At 45.0% G+C, this 19,075-nt stretch overlaps 1 protein-coding gene across 1 annotated transcript in view; it reads right to left on the bottom strand.

The window, feature by feature from the left end:
* PIWIL2 (piwi like RNA-mediated gene silencing 2) overlaps window positions 1-14,280 on the bottom strand; it is a 32,485-nt gene extending 18,205 nt beyond the window's left edge. Inside the window, exons 1-12 of the mRNA XM_065399074.1 lie at window positions 14,086-14,280; window positions 11,131-11,230; window positions 10,851-10,992; window positions 9,051-9,266; window positions 7,715-7,825; window positions 6,821-6,938; window positions 5,658-5,782; window positions 3,214-3,294; window positions 1,980-2,093; window positions 1,407-1,595; window positions 1,054-1,138; window positions 135-224 (exon numbers count right to left, since the gene is read on the bottom strand). Coding sequence (XP_065255146.1) covers window positions 135-224; window positions 1,054-1,138; window positions 1,407-1,595; window positions 1,980-2,093; window positions 3,214-3,294; window positions 5,658-5,782; window positions 6,821-6,938; window positions 7,715-7,825; window positions 9,051-9,266; window positions 10,851-10,992; window positions 11,131-11,230; window positions 14,086-14,280 — 1,566 coding nt within the window. The remainder of the gene's footprint in view (window positions 1-134; window positions 225-1,053; window positions 1,139-1,406; window positions 1,596-1,979; window positions 2,094-3,213; window positions 3,295-5,657; window positions 5,783-6,820; window positions 6,939-7,714; window positions 7,826-9,050; window positions 9,267-10,850; window positions 10,993-11,130; window positions 11,231-14,085) is intronic.
* Between the last annotated feature and the right edge of the window lie 4,795 nt (window positions 14,281-19,075).

Genomic DNA, 19,075 nt, shown 5'->3' with positions numbered 1-19,075 from the left:
TCTAGATTCACTCTGATAAACCACCAACTGGGTGCTAGTTTGCAAGTCTTGGGAGAGGGAGCAGAAGACATAAGCAACGAGAAATGTCTGCTTGTGGGGGCTGAAGACCTGCCCTGCTGCAGCAATGCTCCAACCTTCATGGCTCTGAAGTCCTTCTTCATCTTCTCAGGGATCCCGGTCATGTAGGAGAGCTCTGGCAGCAGCAGAATCTCACCCCTCTGAAGCTGAAGGGAAAGGGGAGCCAGTATACATTAACATACACATACTGCCTGGTGAGTTGCTCCCAGCCATATCGTGCACAAGAAAAGTAGTACCAGCCCTTGCTACTGCTGGGGGAAGCAAAAATGGGGGAGCTTGTACTGCTGGAAAAAGACAGAGAATGGAATCAAGTGTGTCCCAGGTTTAGTGCCCAGGAACATTAAGGGACTATTTCTGCCACTATTGATATCCCAGTTGCCTTCGATGGGGCTCAAAGGGGTGCATATGGAGCAGAGTTTGGACATACTCTGCCTGGCCTCATTGGTTCCTTCCCAACTAACAGCAGGTCAGTGAACACTTTGAGGCTTATGACTTTGTGGCGCTGGAAAACAATTCACTTCTGACTATGATAAGGGCATACATCAAGCAGAACCAACCCTTGACGCCAGAAGAGTTAAAAGAAGCCACAAAACAATTGCAGAAGGAGACCTAGATGGCTGAGAGGACTGGTAATGAGATATAATTTTCGGTACAGTGACTGAAGTTGCCTTATCAAATAACTGTTTGGGTGGTTTGATAGGAGGACTTGGGTGGGGGCAGTCTTTGTCTAAGGGGCCACCACATTTAGCACTAACTGGCCTCAGCAGAGAAGTGAAAGACTGAATAGGCCATGGGGATTGAACTCTGACTCCTAGAAGTGCCCCCCCTCTATAGCAGGATTGTGGCACATGGGCACAAAGGGGATGCTGCTGTCTGTGAGTAGACCCCTTCATAATCTAAGGCTGCCAGCCTATCACTGGGAATCTGGTGCTGAAATTCCACTACTAGGACTTTCCAGCTGCAAAAACAACTCACCTTCCCTTGGGGAGTCTGCCTTTCATTGCGTCTGTGAATCAGCAGCGGCTGGTCCAGCTCCCTGATTGTTATACCATAATTTTTGCTGAAAAAGGAGTTGGGGAACAATTTTAAAGAAGCACTTTCCTGATACCAGAGCAACAAGCTCAGCTCACAGACTGCAGAAGAGGCTCTGTCATAACAGAGCTAGAGATGAGAACTGAGGGGTCAGACTACATCTTCATTAAAGTTAAAGTAAGGTGACGCTCCAGAATGGCACACAAACTGGGGCTTACTGTTCAATGTTAGCTACCAATCAGATTCTTTCTTCCCGCAACACCTCCCTCCGTTGTGGCACATACTGAAGTGTCTACCTGTAATAGTCTACGAAGGTGATCGCTTTCCCATCAGACATGGTGAAACTGTCCTTCGGAGTCTTGTTCCAGTCAATGTCATCAATACGGTACGTGTGATTATTATAGCGGGTAATGATGATATTGCCAATTAGCTGCTTGGTGCACTCATCCTGGAAGTTCTCTCTGCTCTGCTGGTAGATTACATGCCTTTGTGGAGAAGGATGAATAAAAGCTCTCAGATTTCAACCACCTTCTTATACAAGGAAGAACTACAATTATTATATTCTCTAGCTCATGGATGAATTGCACTAACAAGACAACGTGGGGGAAGCTTGCACTGCCTGTGCTGTAACTGCTCTGTAATGAAACAGAAGATACATAATGACAATGCTTAGACTCCCAACTCAATTGCACTTGTCTGAAACTAACCTTCTGGGAGGTTCAAAGGACAATGCTATGGGATCATCTCATTCCCCCTTTCAGAGAACTATTCTCATGGCATACTTACTGAAACAGCAGTTCTTTGTATGCACCACCATTGATTTCTGAGCCCACAAGATGTTTAATTTTGATTTCTCTTCTCTTACTCACATTACATCCAGGACAGAATCATTCCGGATAACCTTGTGGGAGACGTCTGCCAACAGGAAGAGACCTCCATCCGTCCTCCGGATACTGGCTGAGTAACCTGGCCATATCTGCAACCTTTGGAAAAACAGATTGCATACAAATCAGCATGCTCCTCCAAAAAAGTCATAGGGAATCTCAGTATATGACTAAGAGTTGTTCTACCAGTGAGAATGTACAGTGAATGCAAGGCAAGCACAGCACAGGGAATACATTTAACCTAGCCAGCAGACAGAATTTCAGCTAAAATCTCTGAACTGCAGATCAAAAAATAAGCAGGTTTTTTCAGGTAACAATGACTAGACAGGAACCTCAGCATTCAGACAACATACGTGACAAAGGCCTTGCTGTAAAGGTCTGAGTTTCTAGACCTGAGATGCTGGTGATAGGCCTACCAATACAATAAATAGCCCAAGTGTGGAGCCTGGTTAGGTTTGTCTGAAAGGACTGAACCTGGGACCTCAGGATCCAAAAGCATTAGCTCAGAGGCAGTAGCAGACTCAAACCTCTGTAAGTGGTCTAAGCCACTAGTAAGGGACAGGACAGATACTGTTGTCCTGGGTTACTCACACTGAATGAGGATGGAGATTAATGAAGGATTTTTCATGACATGACCGCCATGGGACATGCCTTTTGCTCACAAGAAGCCATCAAGGGGAAACAGAATGTGAGCCAACCACCACCCTCTCCACTTTGTTTGTGGTCTTCCTTTTGCCTGCACAGGTTATAAATTTACAGGCATGGACCATATCTGCCTCTAAATCTGTACAACATCCAGAAAACCATCACAATAGGTCCCCAATCCAGACTGAAGCCTCTGTGTACTACCACAGTACAAACAAGAATCTGTGAATGGTTCGGGAGCTAGTAGCTGAGAGATCCTCTCCTTTTGTCCAGTCCTGTATGTTCTCTTTGGACATTTCCAAAGTCAGTTCCTGGAGTTCCCCTCCCCCCAGGTCAGTTGGGAAGATGTTCTCAATCAATAGTCCTCACCGATAGAACCCATTCCTGCCAATAGCCCACAACTGCAGGGCTTGATCTCTGCAAATCAGGCCTTTAGAATGTTAAACATTTGCACACATTCTGCAGCTTGTTAGACTAACTTACTGAAGGGACAGGCTCTTCTCCCTCTTATTCACTTTAAGCATTGAAAGGTGCATGGGTACCATGGCAATAGGAGACAAATAATAGTACTAACCTATACTGCTGCAGCATTGTAGGACTGGTGGGATCATAGAAATTTCTCCCAACAAGTTTCATATCTAAAATCCTCATCACCCTGGAATAGAAAACTAGGATAATTACAGGAATCTGGGGGCTGGGACAGATAAATGTAACCAATAAAATTGCATTGCATAGCTTACACCGTTAGGGAGACACCACAAAACAGTTATTAAGGGTCTCATCCTGTGAGGTGCTTAGTATCCTCAACACACAATGGAGTCAATATGAATGGAGAAAACTCCATTTTGCAGGATTGGGCTCCTATGTGCATTAAAAAAAAAAAGTAATGGACCGTCTGCCAAGGAAAAGGAATATGTATGCGCCTTTTTTTCTTTGAGGCAAGACACCTGAAACAGGTTTTGGCTTGGTTTTTAATTTCTTCCCCTTGCCTGTTCTTTTATCTTAATATATTAGGAATGTCACCTTCCCAGTTCTTGCTGAAGGACTAAAGAACTGGAGTGGGAGCCTTCTCAGACCTCAGATGAGGGCATGGGGGAAAAGGGGTGTTGCTGAATCTTTCAAAACAATTCTCTTTTCTCCCACAAGTTTGTCAGTGTTTGAGTTAAATTGGTGTCAACAACAACAAAAACATTTAAAACAGAGACTAAAAATCAAGTCTCTCCCCCTCTCCATTGCTCAGATTCTGGTCTCTTGGTTCCTGGAGTATCATAATACTATGAATTCTCTAGTTAACCACAGAATTTTCCAGTAAAGACAGAGCAGACAAGGCCTGAATTTCCAATATAAAAACTTTTCTGAGGAAAAAACGACAACTTCAGGCTTTTATCAGAAAGCAAACATTCTCCCCAATAATCCCCCAAAAAACATTTCCCCTCCCTTTGCAGGTTTCCTTTTTAGAATAGCTTGCGTATGGAGAAACTAGCGTTTTAAGTCATTGTATTCATTTGGTTAACCATTATCAAATTAATCTATACAATTGTGTTTCTACCTCCACCTGAGATTACTCAAACTGAAAGAATTTCAAAGTCTAATCAACATTTCATCAATAAACCACTGTTCACTTTTGCCTCTCTCTTAACCAGGGCAATGAAAACAGATTAGCTGGCTTCACTTTCAGATTCTCATGCACTATCCCAATAGTGCAATGTTTGTGTTGCAAACACACTGGAGGGGGATGGTTTAAAATTTTAAATCCAAAACAACGGCTTAATTGACTTTTGTTGTAAGTGTTCATGAGAGCATTTTAGTCATTAGGTTTTACAGCTCTCCCCGCCTCAGAAAAAAAAACATTTAAAATTAACATAAGTTACCAATGCCCATTTAAATAAAAAGTTATTTTACTCATTTTAAAGAGATTGGAAAACTCAAATAAAATTGGGGAATACAAACAGAACCTCCCAGAAAAAACAACAACCCTGTGCAACTTCAACATAGAAGAAAAAATAAACGTAATTGGACAAAAACCAAAATATGGTTCCTGGTGCTTCTCTCCCATCACTCTTCCCCTGTGTGCAAGAAAATAAAATGGTTGTCCCTGTGTTTAACAGTTAAGACCTATGGAGGGCTGAGGAAATTGATCTTGCATCCAGTGAAGTCAATGACATACCTTTCATTCATGACAATAGTGCAGGAACAGGATTAGAGAGATTTTACCAAATAAAGAACCGAGTGTTCTTTAAAACAAAGCAAAGAAAGGGGAAGAGCAAAAGAAAAAAAATTGCTTACAGGTTCAATCTGCCTAAATGAACTATATACACCATGCCGAGGAAATGGAGTCTAGTGAGTGAAACAGCACAATAAAAATAATAGATGTTCTCATAGAAGACAAACAAGACTCCTTGATTTGTTTGAGACAGGACTGAAACCTCTGATGTCCCAGACTACACATACAAAATGTTGTCTGAATCCTTGCAAGAGATTCCGGCATTCATAATCAGAAGGCAGATGGTTAGTCTGAGCTAAGTGCCTAAATAGCTGATGAGGTCACTGAACGTGGTTCAGGATAGGCAGATAGATTTTAGATTAGGATGCAGGTGTCTGCAAAAATTACCCTGTAGTAATTGGGTGTTGGTATATGTATAGTAGATCCCTTCCTCAGTCCCTTATCTAGCTTCGGAAGATTCGAACTTCCTCCCCGTATGTTTTTGGAGGAATTCCCTTTCCCTTTATACTCCATATCCACAACTCCCTCGCCCCCTTTCTCAGGCATCAACCTTCAGACCAGGAATGAAGCATTGTACAGCCTGAGGCAAACATCATCCCTTCAGTCTGTCAGAGCTGCAACTGTTTAGAAACTTGAACGAACCCCAGAAGCAAGAGACCGAATAAAGGCAACCCAAGTCTCTAGTAGAGCACGGCCATTACACACCTGGGATGTCCTGTCAACTGGCTGGTAGCCTTGCATTCAAGTCAACAGTTAAGCATCATGCCAAGTCACTGGCCTCAACTTTTCCTTACCTCCTGAAGACCACATTGTAAAACGGAATGCACAGGTCCGAGCTGGGCTCTAGGATTTTGGTCATCTGAAGCTTTATGGTGATCTCAGCTCCATCTGTCTTTCTCTGACACGTCAGATCAATAGTCTAGTGCGGAGATGAAGACATCTTAGCAGCAGCAAGAAGTGAAATTACTCAGATCATTAACTAGAAAACCCCCTTTGGACTGGAGCCACCTTGTAGCTGAGAATTTGCTATAGCAGGTCCTTCCTGCTGTCCAAAAGGAATAATCTCTGCATCACCAGGGAGCATCCAGTGTCTTCCAAGAAAGAGCTGCTCCATACAAGATAATCCCCAGTAGGAGGGGAAACTTTTTTGGGGAGATGCAAGTATCTGGTCTCAACACATTGCGCCACCTGAATTGATGTTGGCAAAATCACAGCCCCCTTCTCCCGCTTCCAGCTCCTGAGATAGATGAAGATGCTGAACCACATATTTGTTCTGACCCAGTAGACTCGTAGTGATATGTTTTGTGATACAATCTTGAAACTTCCAAGACTTAGTTATATTAGCAAATCTCTGTGTGCGCTGCCTGCTGGTGAATGACAGTCTTGTGCTCCTGAAAGATAAGTACTGCAGACAGGTGCTGTGCAAACTTCCCAAATGTAACTGCTGAAGTACACCAATTTGGACATGTAAGATCCTTGTCTATTCTAGTCCTGGGTCCCCCAAACTGCCAATTGTGCAGCAATTCTGCTAAGTGGTACCAAAGCCATGATCCCTTGCCACACACTCCAGGCTCCCTTCCTTATCTCTACTTGTTAGAGGCAGATTATTCCCTTTTCTAGTTCCTGAAGTGAATGGGGAATGTGTGCTTTTCTTTACTTGCAAGAGGGGGGAAAAACCATTTAAAACATTTGAAACCACCAGCTGTTTCTGTGCTCACCAGAATTTTACACACATTCCATGGATTATGGAAATCTAACCCAGGCCCTAAGAATTACTGTTTTAGGATATGCCAGTCACAGGATAAAATACCTTCAGTTTTTACTGATAAGTTTCACTTTCACTTTTTTAAAAAGCCACATACTCAAATGATACACTCTGGCACTTTATAATATCTCAAATCATGTGGCACCATGCAAGAGTCAGCATGTGTGTTTTCTGCCCAGTATCATGTCTTACTTGAGGCAACTTGATAGGCAGGTAGAGGATAGAGCCATCAAATGCCATAACGTCTCCTGTCACCGATCTATGCTCCTTCATCATTCCAAACCGCATATTCTTGCATTCCACATTAGGACTGCAGGTCAGGGAGTTAAGGAGAAAGTGGGGAGAAGAGGAGAGAGAATGCTTTATAGTGTCCTTTTACTTGGAAAATACGAGTATGCATTTAAATTCTAGTTAACGCTACTGTGTCCATTACAGGCTCTCAGAGTGCTTTAGATTACACCTCACAACCCTGCCACAGCCATAACCCAAACCCGAGCCCATGAAACCGCAACAGAAGAAAAGTTAATGCAATATGCAGATTAATATCAAAACACAAGAAGAAAGCAGGGGTTCAAATCAACTCTACTGTGTAACTGACAGCCACAATCCTTACCCTATGCTATGGCAACTTATTGCAAAGACGACCTAAAACACCACGTAATGTTTGTGACTGTTGCCCCATCTAGTGGCTATTCCAGAGTAACTATTAATGCTCATGGTACAGTATTAATGCTTTATGCCAATAGAATGGATTTGTATTGTGTTACATCTCCAGGATAGTTTTGTGACCACCAAAAGGATTCTGGAAGAACTGTTACAATAACATTCCTCTAATTAAATCCAGATACTCAAAGGATAGTATGCTTCCCAATGCTTAATTTCAGGAATTGTGAAATCAATTTAAATTAAAGATATTTTCCCTGGGCATTCTGTCCTCCAAATCTCCATGGAAATTGCTTGAAAATCATTCAGAGGGGCAAGTTTATAGAAGTCATACGAGTTCCACTGCTAATTTCACTAGCTTCTATACCTCTACAAACCTTACTATAATTGAGATAGATGTTCAAGTATGCAAGGTGTCACTACCTGAAAGTCACATGGTACTGGTAAACGGCTTCATTTTTGCAGTGTATTTTAATCAGGTTCAGTCCTAAGGGGAAAGGAGTTCCTTGAGATCCTTGCTTCATTAGCGGTTCTCTGTAAAGATATGAAGGGAAGGAAGACAAAAGCACATAATAGTTTTGTCTAGATTAATGCAAAGAGGCAGCGCAGGATGCCAGCATTGGCTGAGGATCTGAGAAAAAAAAAAAAATCTGAGTGCATCAACACCACCCCTAGACCTCTTCTATACTTTTCACCTGTGCAACAATTAGTATGTGCTGAGAACATCTCATTAATACTTTCCACATGCGCATCTCAAAGCACTTTGCAAAAATTCATCAACTCCCAACACCCACTGAAAGGCAGGAAATATGGTATCCATTTTACAGATGTGTAAACTAAGGAAAAAGAAGAGGTTAAGTGACCTACCCAAGTTTGTTCAGTGACTGAGTGTGTTCTTATCACAATGCCTGTTTAAAAAAATATTAGTTTTAAGAGACAAGTTCCAGCAATATTCTATCCCAGTAAAGTTGGCTCAGCTTTGCAACACTGTAGATTCAGATTGTGTGAAGTCTGTTTAGAATCTGGATTGTTTGGTCTGGAAGGGTCTTCCTGAAGCTCACTAGTACTGTCCCCTACCCTTCTCCCGCAGCATGATCCATGTTACTAGTCCTAAACTAAGTCAGGTAGCTGGGTGCCTAGTCTATCTTCGAATATATTAAAAAATGGCTCCCCCTGCTGTACAATTAGCAAGTTAGAGTGTAAGACAGCAGCTATCAGTGGGAAGCCGCTGCACAAAGCTACACACGTTGCCACTGTCAGCATTTTTCATTAACCAGTTTCAGAGAAAGGTTACCTAGATATTGTAGGTTTATGCTCAAATAAATTTGTTAGTCTCTAAGGTGCCACAAGTACTCCTGTTCTTTTTGCTAAACATTGTAGTTTCTTCCACTAAGTAAGCTAGCCCTTCTCTTAGTTTTTTCAAGGCACCTAAGAAATCCTCCCCTCACAGAATCCTGCTGTTTCTCTGTGGTTTCCACTCTGCATCATGTCCTATTTCTTTGTTAATCCAAGACCAAAGCCCCATACCAGAAGGCATCAATGCAGAATATGAGAGGTAGATATTTGCACCCTCTTCCCCCAACAGCATATGAGAGTCTGCAGCAATGAGTCCACCAGGCGCCAAGCCACATCACTGAACAGAGGATTTACCTTAGGGGTTTCTACAGCATAAATGGCTACAGCATCTATGTACCTACCAGTTGATCTAAGAGATGTTTAGAAATAACCGGGCAACTCAACACATCCATCTCTCACTTACTTTCTCTCCATCTGTTCAACAAGGGTGGGTGGAGGACTTTCTGGCTGGGGCGCAAAACTGGGAGGTGACAGCAGCGGTTGTGAGAGCTGAGGCTGAAGCACACCTGTGCGCAGGAAAGTCAAGTCTGTAGGAACTTTGCACAACCCCCTGCCGAGTGACATGGCTGCTCTTCCAAGAGGGACAGGTGGAGCTTCCATTTGCCCGCGGCCAAGAATTCTGAATCCATATACAAGAATGAAAAGGAAAGATGTTAACCCTTCCCCAACTTTAAGTTTCCACCCCCATTATAAATTAGATAACCTGCATTCACATCAGTCAAGTAATGTTTAAAACAGGCTTTGGTCTGCCTTTATTCCACTCCTCTGGTTTTGAGGCTGAAGCTTATTTAACCCTAAAACCAAGATCCAAGCCTGACAAGACTCAGACTGTGGCCAAACTCGACACACCTGTGAATCAATAGCCAGATGGCATTTCTTCTTTCTGCAGATTTGTCCTTCACCAAATGGCACAGCTATGACTTCTTGCACTCAGAAGGCTCCCCGGTATCCCTGTTCCAGAGCCCAAACCCTACAAAAGTAGCATGCCAGTGATACCTGACTCTTCCACAGGGAGTTTTAGGAGAGACATGGACATTGTAGATGGAAGAGAGCTGTTAAAGTTCCATCTAAGCCTTCCCCACAAGCCAGTACAAGACAATTCCCTATGGTACATTCTTCTTATTTATAATTTGTATTACAGTAGTGCTTAACTGAACGGGGCCCCATTGTGCTATGCCTGTAGTAAAGATACAGTCCATTCTCCCAAAACTGTATCCAGTCTAGTTTTAACTGAATCCTCCACTGACTTTCTTTGGAATGTGGTTGAAAACAGAGGTTTATGGGTTGTGCTAAGAACAAACAATCTCCATTTTGCTCCTCCGCATGGATTGTATATTTGATTTTTCATCAGTACAATTGCTTGCTATTCCTATCCTATTTCACCTTGGGACAGAACAACAGCACCGACCTTTTAAAAGAGCGTGAGGAAGTTTACTAGCAGGCATGCTTGCAGTGCAGGAGCCACACACATCTTGACAATCTGTCTGATGGCACTCTACCTCAATCCTCTTTCTACACATACTCTACAGCAGAATGACAAAGAAAACGAGAGTGCAGCTCTTTCATCACCCAGCCCAACCAATAGCAACTGCTGCATACAATCCTCCAGACTGGCAATGTCAAACACAATTACTGTACTGATCTCCCGGAGAGACAAAGAAGACTAACATCATGCCTGTGAGTTGTTAATACTAAAAAATCTCATTTCTAGAGCATTTTCATTCCTCAGTTCACCTACAAGAATTAATTTGTTTATCACTGAAATGCAGCCACCTCTGGTATGCAGACCACCAATCAACCACCACAAGAGAGGGAACTCTGGCCAAGGACATCAAGGGACTTCTCAACTCACAGAAAAAAGCATTGCACCATTTTTACCACCCATATAGAGCAGGCAGACCTTCTTTTTATCTCATTCAAAAGACCAGCACATGGCAAACGGCAGCATACTCGACCTACCTGCCTTGGCAGAATAAAAGATTGAGTCAGCCCTGCTGGGATTCAGGCCTGTGCTGCTGATGAGCATTAGTATTTCAAACCTGCTGTTTAGACTATTAAGCCATCTCCAATGTCTGTTACATACACTGCACATGTGCAATATACAAGCCTAGTTCACTGGTATATGAAATCTATTGCTGACTAAGCATCACATGCACAGTTCTTTCTGAATCAAGAGTTCAGCTCAGACAAACATTTTACTCACCTGCCAGGAGAAAGCGACATCCTCTCCACCTTGCTGCACCCAGCTGGCATGACATTTGGTGATGGAAAGGTGGGCTGCACTGGCATGACTGCTTTAAGTTTGGCCTCCATATCACCCATGCCCCTCCCCAAGATGCCTCGACCTGAATGAAGGGATAGATTCAAAACATGCCTGAAGAAACCTCCCAAGATATGAAAGAGGTTTCTTTATCAGTTTAAATACTACACCACAAAACAGCCTTTACTGGACCAGAACCTTATACAAGGCTGGGATAACTTACCCAAAGGCTGAACTGCCCGTCCCAAGGCAGGTCTCGGGATTGTCTCAAAACCAAGTCCTTGGAACATGGAATGCAGGGTCGTGACAGATGGAAGAGGTTCCTGCAGAAAGCCAAAGGATAAAGCTTTAAAGAATGGACAGAGAAGCCTCATTAAGACCTAAAAGGAATAACAATCTCAATGATTAGCTGCACTTCCAAGATACATATCATGCAAGAAACTCTCTCTTAGGTACTGAAGCATAACTACAAAGTAAGGAAAGCCTCTATAGGGAAATCTTAAGGGGGCAGCTTATTTGACAGCAGTGTTTTCATGCAACCCAAGCAGACCAAAAGCAGAGTTTTCTTAGCTTTTCCCCAACAAATATCCACTTGCTGCAGCTGTAAGGTTTCCCTGCAGAGGTTTATAGACTACAGACCTCAGGTTAGACCTTGACAATTGCCAAGCAGCAATTAAATTCTAAAGCTAAAGCTTTTTAACTTAAAACTATTACAAAGGCAGCTGAATTATGGTGACATTCTTATCTTATAATAAAGTCATAAGTTTTTGTTCCACATCTTAGCAGGTAGCATTCTAGGAAGTTGGTTGCTATTCATTCAACTGAGTCCCTACAGAAAAGTAAGTGATGAAACATGGCCAGGCCTCTTAAGAGCAAGAGAACAAATGCTCAGACATCATCCATGCTGCAAAGAGCATATTCAGTTTATTCCACTAGTCAACATCCGCAGACACAGCGATAAGAACTGCTATTCAGTTGCACCTGTTTAGATTAATGTCAATATAATATCCTTAGCTAGAACAAAAACACTAATACATTCACCGCTATTATTTTCTAAGCAATTAGAATGTTATCACTGATCCGTAGACACCTAACCAAAGACAGTCTGCCCTGGAGAGCTTACAGTCTAGAAATACAGTTGTCATAGCAAGTCTCTGATTAAGTTACTTAGACACTGTTATATTAAGAGTTTAAAATATCAAAAGTCATATCTTGCTACACTTCTTAAAGACTACCTTGATGGGAAGAAGCTGTAATTTTGAAGGGGGAAGTGAGTAAAATGAATGAGCACGTTATATCCCTCTCTTTAAGGAGTGGAGCAAAACTTGCTTCTTCCAATCCTGTCCAAGAGGTCTCATTACAAATAAGACATTTTAGATTAGAGTTGAAATGACCCAGAGCAATTAAATGAAATCTAAATATTTGATAGGGGAGGGAACTTTTGAGAGGCAGGGCAGCAAGATCTAATCAATTTAAAATAAATTAAAGATCGTTCCACACCTTGCACCAGCCCAAGCCCCCCAGACAATTATTACAACTTTTGTAATTTAAAAAAAATTGGTTTTCTTCCTGCTTGTTGCTGCGAGAATAACTCACAACCACAGTAAGAGAAACTGACTATCTATACAGAGGAAAGGGAAACTGACCTTTGCAAAGTGCTGGCCAACACAGAGTAGACAAATTAAGGCTATGTCTACACTGGAGCTGGAAGGTGTAATTTCCAGCTCAAGCAGACATACCTGTGCTAGCTCTAATCAAGCTAGCATGCTAAAAATAGAAGTACAGCTGGAGCAGCATGAGGGACTAGCCACCCAAGGACATAACTAGGATCTTGGATGGGGTTGTACTTGGGGCAGGGCTAGCCCATCCCGCTGCTCATGCTGCCACAAATATACTGCTATTTTTAGCATGCCAGCTTGATTAGAGCTAGGGCAAGTTTATCTATTCAACCTGGAAATGACACTTTCTAACAAACATCCTAAGAGAGATAAACATCTCCTTCCGACTAACCTAGGGTTACCATATTTAACAAATAAAAAAAGAGGACCCTCCACGGGGCCCTGGCCCCGCCCATTTCCCAACCCCAGCCCCACCCCAACTCCGCCCCTTCCCCGCCCTAACTCCGCCCCCTCCTCCCTCCCACTCCCAGCCACGCGAAAAGGGCTGCCCGAGCGCTACCGGCTTCACGGTTTGCCGGGCAGCCCCCAGACCCTGCACCCCCGGCTGGCGCTTCCCCAGCGCAGCGGAGCCCGGGAGGGGAAGCGCCCAGCCGGGGGCGCAGGGTCTGGAGGCTGCCCGGCAAACCGTGAAGCCGGTAGCGCTCGGGCTTCGGGCAGCCCCCATGCCTCCGGACCCTGCGCCCCCGGCCAGGCACTTCCCCTCCCGGGCTCCGGCGGCACAGGGTCCGGAGGCATGGGGGCTGCCCGAAGCCCGTAGCGCTCGGCTCTTAAACAGAGCCGAAGAGTCAGGGGAGGAGCAGAGCCGCCGCGGCCGGAGGCTCTGCTCCTCCCCTGACTCTTCGGCTCTGTTTAAGAGCCGAGCTGCCCGAGCGCTACCGGCTTCGGGCAGCCCCCGTGCCTCCGGACCCTGCGCCGCCGGAGCCCGGGAGGGGAAGTGCCCGGCCGGCGGCTGGGGTCCGGAGGCAAGGGGGCTGCCTGAAGCCCATAGCGCTCGGGTGGCTCAGCTCTTAAACAGAGCCGAAGAGTCAGGGGAGGAGCAGAGCAGCCGCGGGAGGGGAAGTGCCCGGCCGGCATTTTTCCCGGACATGTTCGGCTTTTTGGCAATTCCCCCCGGACGGGGGTTTGATTGCCGAAAAGCCGGACATGTCTGGGAAAAACCGGACGTATGGTAACGCTAGACTAACCCATCAGTTATGGGAATCCCAGTCATTCCCCTGGCTCTGCCAGTCTGTGCATCACCCAACTAGGGTGACCAGATGTCCCGATTTTATAGGGACAGTCCTGATTTTGGGGTCTTTTTCTTATATAGACTGCTATTAACCCCCACCCCCCGTCCTGATTTTTCACACTTGCTGTCTGGTCACTCTACACCCAACACAATGGGGCCGTGACTGGGACTTCTAGGCAGTACAGTAATACAAATAAAAAAACGAATAGGCAAGATGTTCCCAGCGAGACATATGACGTTGACAGCGATGGTGCCCCACTGGAACGTTTACCTGCCGTACCAGCACAGCTGGCTGCCGTGGCTCCTCCGGCACCCTCTGCATCCCGCTGGTACATGGAAGGGACACTGCCCTGCCACGGATCAGATGCTCAGGCTGAGGCAGCTGCTGCTGAGGCCCAGGCATGTGGGCCCCACAGGGCATGCGAAAGGGGGCAGTGCCCTGGAAAGGGGGCCTCCGGGGATCCATGGCGAGGCTGCCGGAGAGAAATCACATGTGGCACAGAGGCATGTACGAGCGGGTGTGGGGGGGTCACCAACAGGGACCCGGGTGCAGCCCCCTGCCTGGCATCCAGGGGGGGCAGCTCAGGGACGACCCTCCCCAGGCCGGGCTCTAGTGCTGCACTCCACGTACAGTGCCCATCGCTGTAACGCCACTGCACCCCCGCCCCGGGGATCCAACCGCCCCCCCCCAGTGGGGAGGAGGAGGAGGGGATCCAACCGCCCCGCCCCAGGGGGGAGGAGGGGATCCAACCGCCCCGCCCCAGGGAGGAGAGGAGGGGATCCAACCTGCCCCCCGGGGGACGGGACCCAGCCCGTCCCAGGCTCCCCCTCTCGAGGAGGGGGGGTTCTCGGCCCTTTCCGCCCCCCCGTCCCTCGTAGTCCTGCCCCCCGCGCTGGGAGCTGCCCTCACCGGGCCGGACACGACACTCTACACCAGTCTCCCCTTTTTCGCGCCCACAGCCAAGCCTCCGCGCCTCGCCCTGACGCCCGGCTCCACGGCTGCCCTCCATTGGGCCACGCCGCCGTCTTTCACTCAGCTCCACCCTCCCATTGGAGACTATCCCCACAGGGGCCCGCCCATGTCAGAGTCCTTGCCTGGGAGCTACCAAACTCGAGGGGAAAGTAGAGGGAGAGGCAGAACAAAGGTAATACCCCCCCCCCCCCATCCAGTGAATGGTGCAGCGGGCAGCCCAGGTGATATAGCAGTATCGCCCCCACATAGTGAATGGTGAAGCCCATGTGCTCTTCGTTCCCACATGGTGTTCTGTCTTTGTCCTGGCAGAGAGATGCCTCTAATTGTTAAAGTTCAATTAAAAACAACCAAATTTAGAATGTAGTGCAAGTAGCTACCTTCTTTTCCTGCTGATAGAGTGGGGCAAAGGAGAAACAAGAGGAAAAAATAACACCAACATGGAAATAAAAAAATTGGCTTTTCCATTCTTGGTTTTTAAATTAAACAAAAAAATTAAAATCTACAAATTTTTCATTTAAAAAGGCCCCTTTTCATTGAAAAGACTGAATGAAAAATTGCAACTATCCCAAGATTTCAGCATGCTATAAAACATTAATCAATTAAACCTCACAACCCCTTTGCGTGCTATGCATTATTACCAAATGAGGAAACTGAGGCAGAGTGAAGCAACTTGCCCCGGGTAATCTATTTACTTAGCTAGTAAACTATTTGGGTCAGGGACCGTGTTTTTGTTCAGTGTTTGTACAGCGCCTAACACAGTGGTTCTCAGACTTTTGTACTGGTGACCCCTTTCACACAGCAAGCCTCTGAGTGCAGCCCCCCTTATAAATTAAAACACTTTTTTATATTTAGCACTATTATAAATGCTGGAGGTGAAGTGAGGTTTGGGGTGGAGGCTGACAGCTCATGTCATGACCCCCAGTTTGAGAACCCGTAACACAATGGAGTCCAGGTTCATGGCAGGGGCTCCTAGGCTAGGTGATACTGCAGAGCCAGAAGGGAAACCAGCAGTCCTCAGAGTTTAGTCACAACAGCTTAGTAGAGGGAGAGGGAAGGGCTACAGGCATTTCTTAGCCAGGTAAAACTCATTCTCTCTGCCCTTGTTCCCATCTGGAGTGCTTTGCCCAGAGAGAAGGATGCTGCAGTGAGCAAGCGAGTGAGTGAGTCTCTGCCCGACTTTCAGAGTATAATGCTCCTTTTCCCCAGGATGCACGGGGTGGGGTGGGGGGAGTAATGGGGTTCCATGGTGTGGAGTCTCTCCTCGGGGAGGGGGCGATGCGTTTGCTGTGGAGTTTAAAGGGCCATAATACATTTAATGTGGATGTAAGATCTTAACTACAGTTTCTGCTAAGAGCTTTTCATATAGGCCCGAAGTCCACAGCTTGGCCTGGGCCATGGGGGCTGACTAACAGAGAACAATACATAGCTAAAAAAAAGCTGGAGTAAACAAATAACCTTGTGTGTTTCAAGTCAGTGAGCGGAGTCAGCATAACTCCGAATGTAATTGGGCATCCTTATCATGAGTTATAGTCACATGAAGTGCTGAGAAGGGCCTCAGGGTTACTCCCTAATGCAGGGAGGAGATAGTGGTACAATACCCCTCAGATCCCAGACAGAGTTCGGAAAGACGCCTAATATGATTGACATGAGTTATGACACCCTCCCCTCTCAGATGTATGCCAATCCTAGCCCACAGAAATGCAAGGGTAAACTTATAAACCATTGTGTAATAATTACTGCTTTTTTGCTTTAAATCTCCAGGAATGTACCTGTTGGTCAACTGGGGGAGAGCTGCTACCTCATTCCCCTGGATCCCAAAATTAGGATTTAACCTATACACTTTAATAAACATAGTTTAAAAGTAATTATCTGTATATCAGCAATATATTAATTTAAGCCTTGGGCAAAGGCATTATGTTATCTTTTAAACAATTGACTTATTGTGCTTATCTTGTCTTGCTGCTAAAACCTATCCAGGGGCTTAAAAAACCACATCCCCATTGCTTCTCTCCACCCAATAAACACCCTATATAATCTATTGTAATTAATTGTTCTGCAGTGTCTCTGAGCCTGATAATCAAGGTAACACTCCCCCAGTGCTGTGCGTAATAAACTCCTGTGCTTAACTCTACACGGTGTGAATTTATGTTCTTTCAGGTTGATCCCTTTCTGTTGCCGCTGGGTCCCTGGGGAACTGCATTCAGCACCATGGACAGCAACCCACAGGGCTGCTTGGCTCCAGAGCCTAAACCCTGTCTCTGAAATTCGCCCCTTTACTTCTCCCCTGCTTCTCAGGACCTGAGCCGACTCCTGCTGGAGATAATTAGCAACAGCCCCATTGCATTATTCAGTGGAATTAGGAGGATCAAGTCCTATAATCCCTGTGCTCTAGGCCTAGACCAAATTCAGACTTGGCTTACACCCTCTTACACCAGGTCTGAATTTGACTCTCCATGGTGAGTCTCTTCCCAGGCAAGGGAGTTCCAGATTTGTTTTCCTCTCTCTTTTTCACTGTGGCTTGCATTACCTTTCCTGAACATCAGCCAGATCCTGTGGGACTCTTCAAATCCTATTGATGATGACAGGATTTGAAGTCACTCAGCACCTGATAGTACTGGACACTCTATTAGCATAAAGTGTTTACCTCCATCTGTAAGTACTTTTGGTGACCTTTGTGTGTCTTCTTGCCCTTAGAAATTTATGTATAAATACTTGCTTTTAGTGTGCCAGTATAATTTATTTGTGGGGATCAAAGAGAGATTTCATCTGTTCCATGCTATCAAACTATATCTTTCATATTGTTTTAGTAGAATTAAAGAAGGATTGAACTATTAATATAACTTAAATGGACACAAGTTAAAAATGATTTTTTTTTTAAATAAATGACCTTTCCTATGCCAAGAATAATGTCTTAGAATATTAAAACTAACATTTTTTTTCCCAATCTAATTTCCTTCTCACCACTGCACAGTTTGTCCACTTTTTGCATTTTTCTCATATGGACAATGAAAATAGGCTGGCCAGTTTCACTTCTATTCCTAATCAGTTTCACTTTCAGGTTTTCATGCACCATTCCAATATCCCAGTATCTGGACTGTCAATGCTCTGATGGGGAATGTTGCAGTCAAACCAAAGAGGAACTGTTTATAGTGTAATTTATTCTGCTCAGTGTTTGCTTGCTAATCTGATTATCCTGCCTGCTCCCCTAATTAATGGTCCAAAACACCCATTGACTAAAGTCGTGCAGAATTGGGCCCAAAATATTTGTGGGATAGTCCAGGTGGTAATATTTGAGTGCCCATGATTTGAGAGTGTCTGATTTCACGGGTATGCTTTTTAACTACTGTATTTTGATGTGCCATGATAATAGGCACTGTAAACATCAGTACAATTGTTACTAATATTAGATTTTGATAAACCTTTACAAAAACCCCAAGCCTTCCTGAGAGTATCAATGGAATGTCTTTGCATAAAATATTCAGATCCTTAAACATATGCTTTTTCATCCATGCTACTGGCATTTTTAAAGAATGTACCATTTTATTATGGCTACATCTGTTTTACATATATAGAGATCTTGAGGATATGGAGTGTGAATTGGGCAGCCTCATTTGAGATTTGTCATCATTAATGAGAATGCCACTTGCAGGTACACGGGCTACAGCATTCTCACACTGACTGCTGTCTTTGTCTTTCCTCTTTGTGGCAGGCTTAGCTCCCAACTTCGGAGCCAGCAGCACATAGAGATATTGTTTGGGGAGATCTCCAAAGATCTCCTAACCTGGACTCTGATGCGGAACGAGGTGCTGGGTCTTCCCCTCTGCCTGATGGTCTTTGGGGCTGCTACCTACTACAACATCAAGTGGGTCTCAGATGCCCTGGACTCCACTCAGAAACAGAGGATGAACCTTAAAAAAAAAAAGATATGGAGCTTCAGGGATCATGCAGGTAGGTGTGAAGGTGAGGAAAGGAGGGGCACCTGTTAGAGAGACAGAGAGTCGCCCACAGAAGGATGGCTGAGGACTTCCTGGAATGGCTGAGGACTTCCATTTTCACAAGGCCTTAAGCCTCCATCTCCCGTTCTGAATAAAGGTTCTTGTGGGCTCCTTACTGAAGGACATTTGTACAATGACTAAACACAATAGGATAACATAGGATTTGCCATACTGAGTCAAATCAATGGTCCATCTGGTCCAGTGCCCTGTTTCCAACAGGGACCATTAGCAGAGCCAGGAATACAAATCAGATCTCCTGAATCCCAGTCCAGTACTCTAAACCACTAGACCAT

Source organism: Emys orbicularis, chromosome 2, assembly GCF_028017835.1.
Source record: "Emys orbicularis isolate rEmyOrb1 chromosome 2, rEmyOrb1.hap1, whole genome shotgun sequence".
NCBI classification, from domain to species: Eukaryota; Metazoa; Chordata; order Testudines; family Emydidae; genus Emys; species Emys orbicularis.
This window is presented reverse-complemented; position numbering and strand designations above follow the sequence as displayed.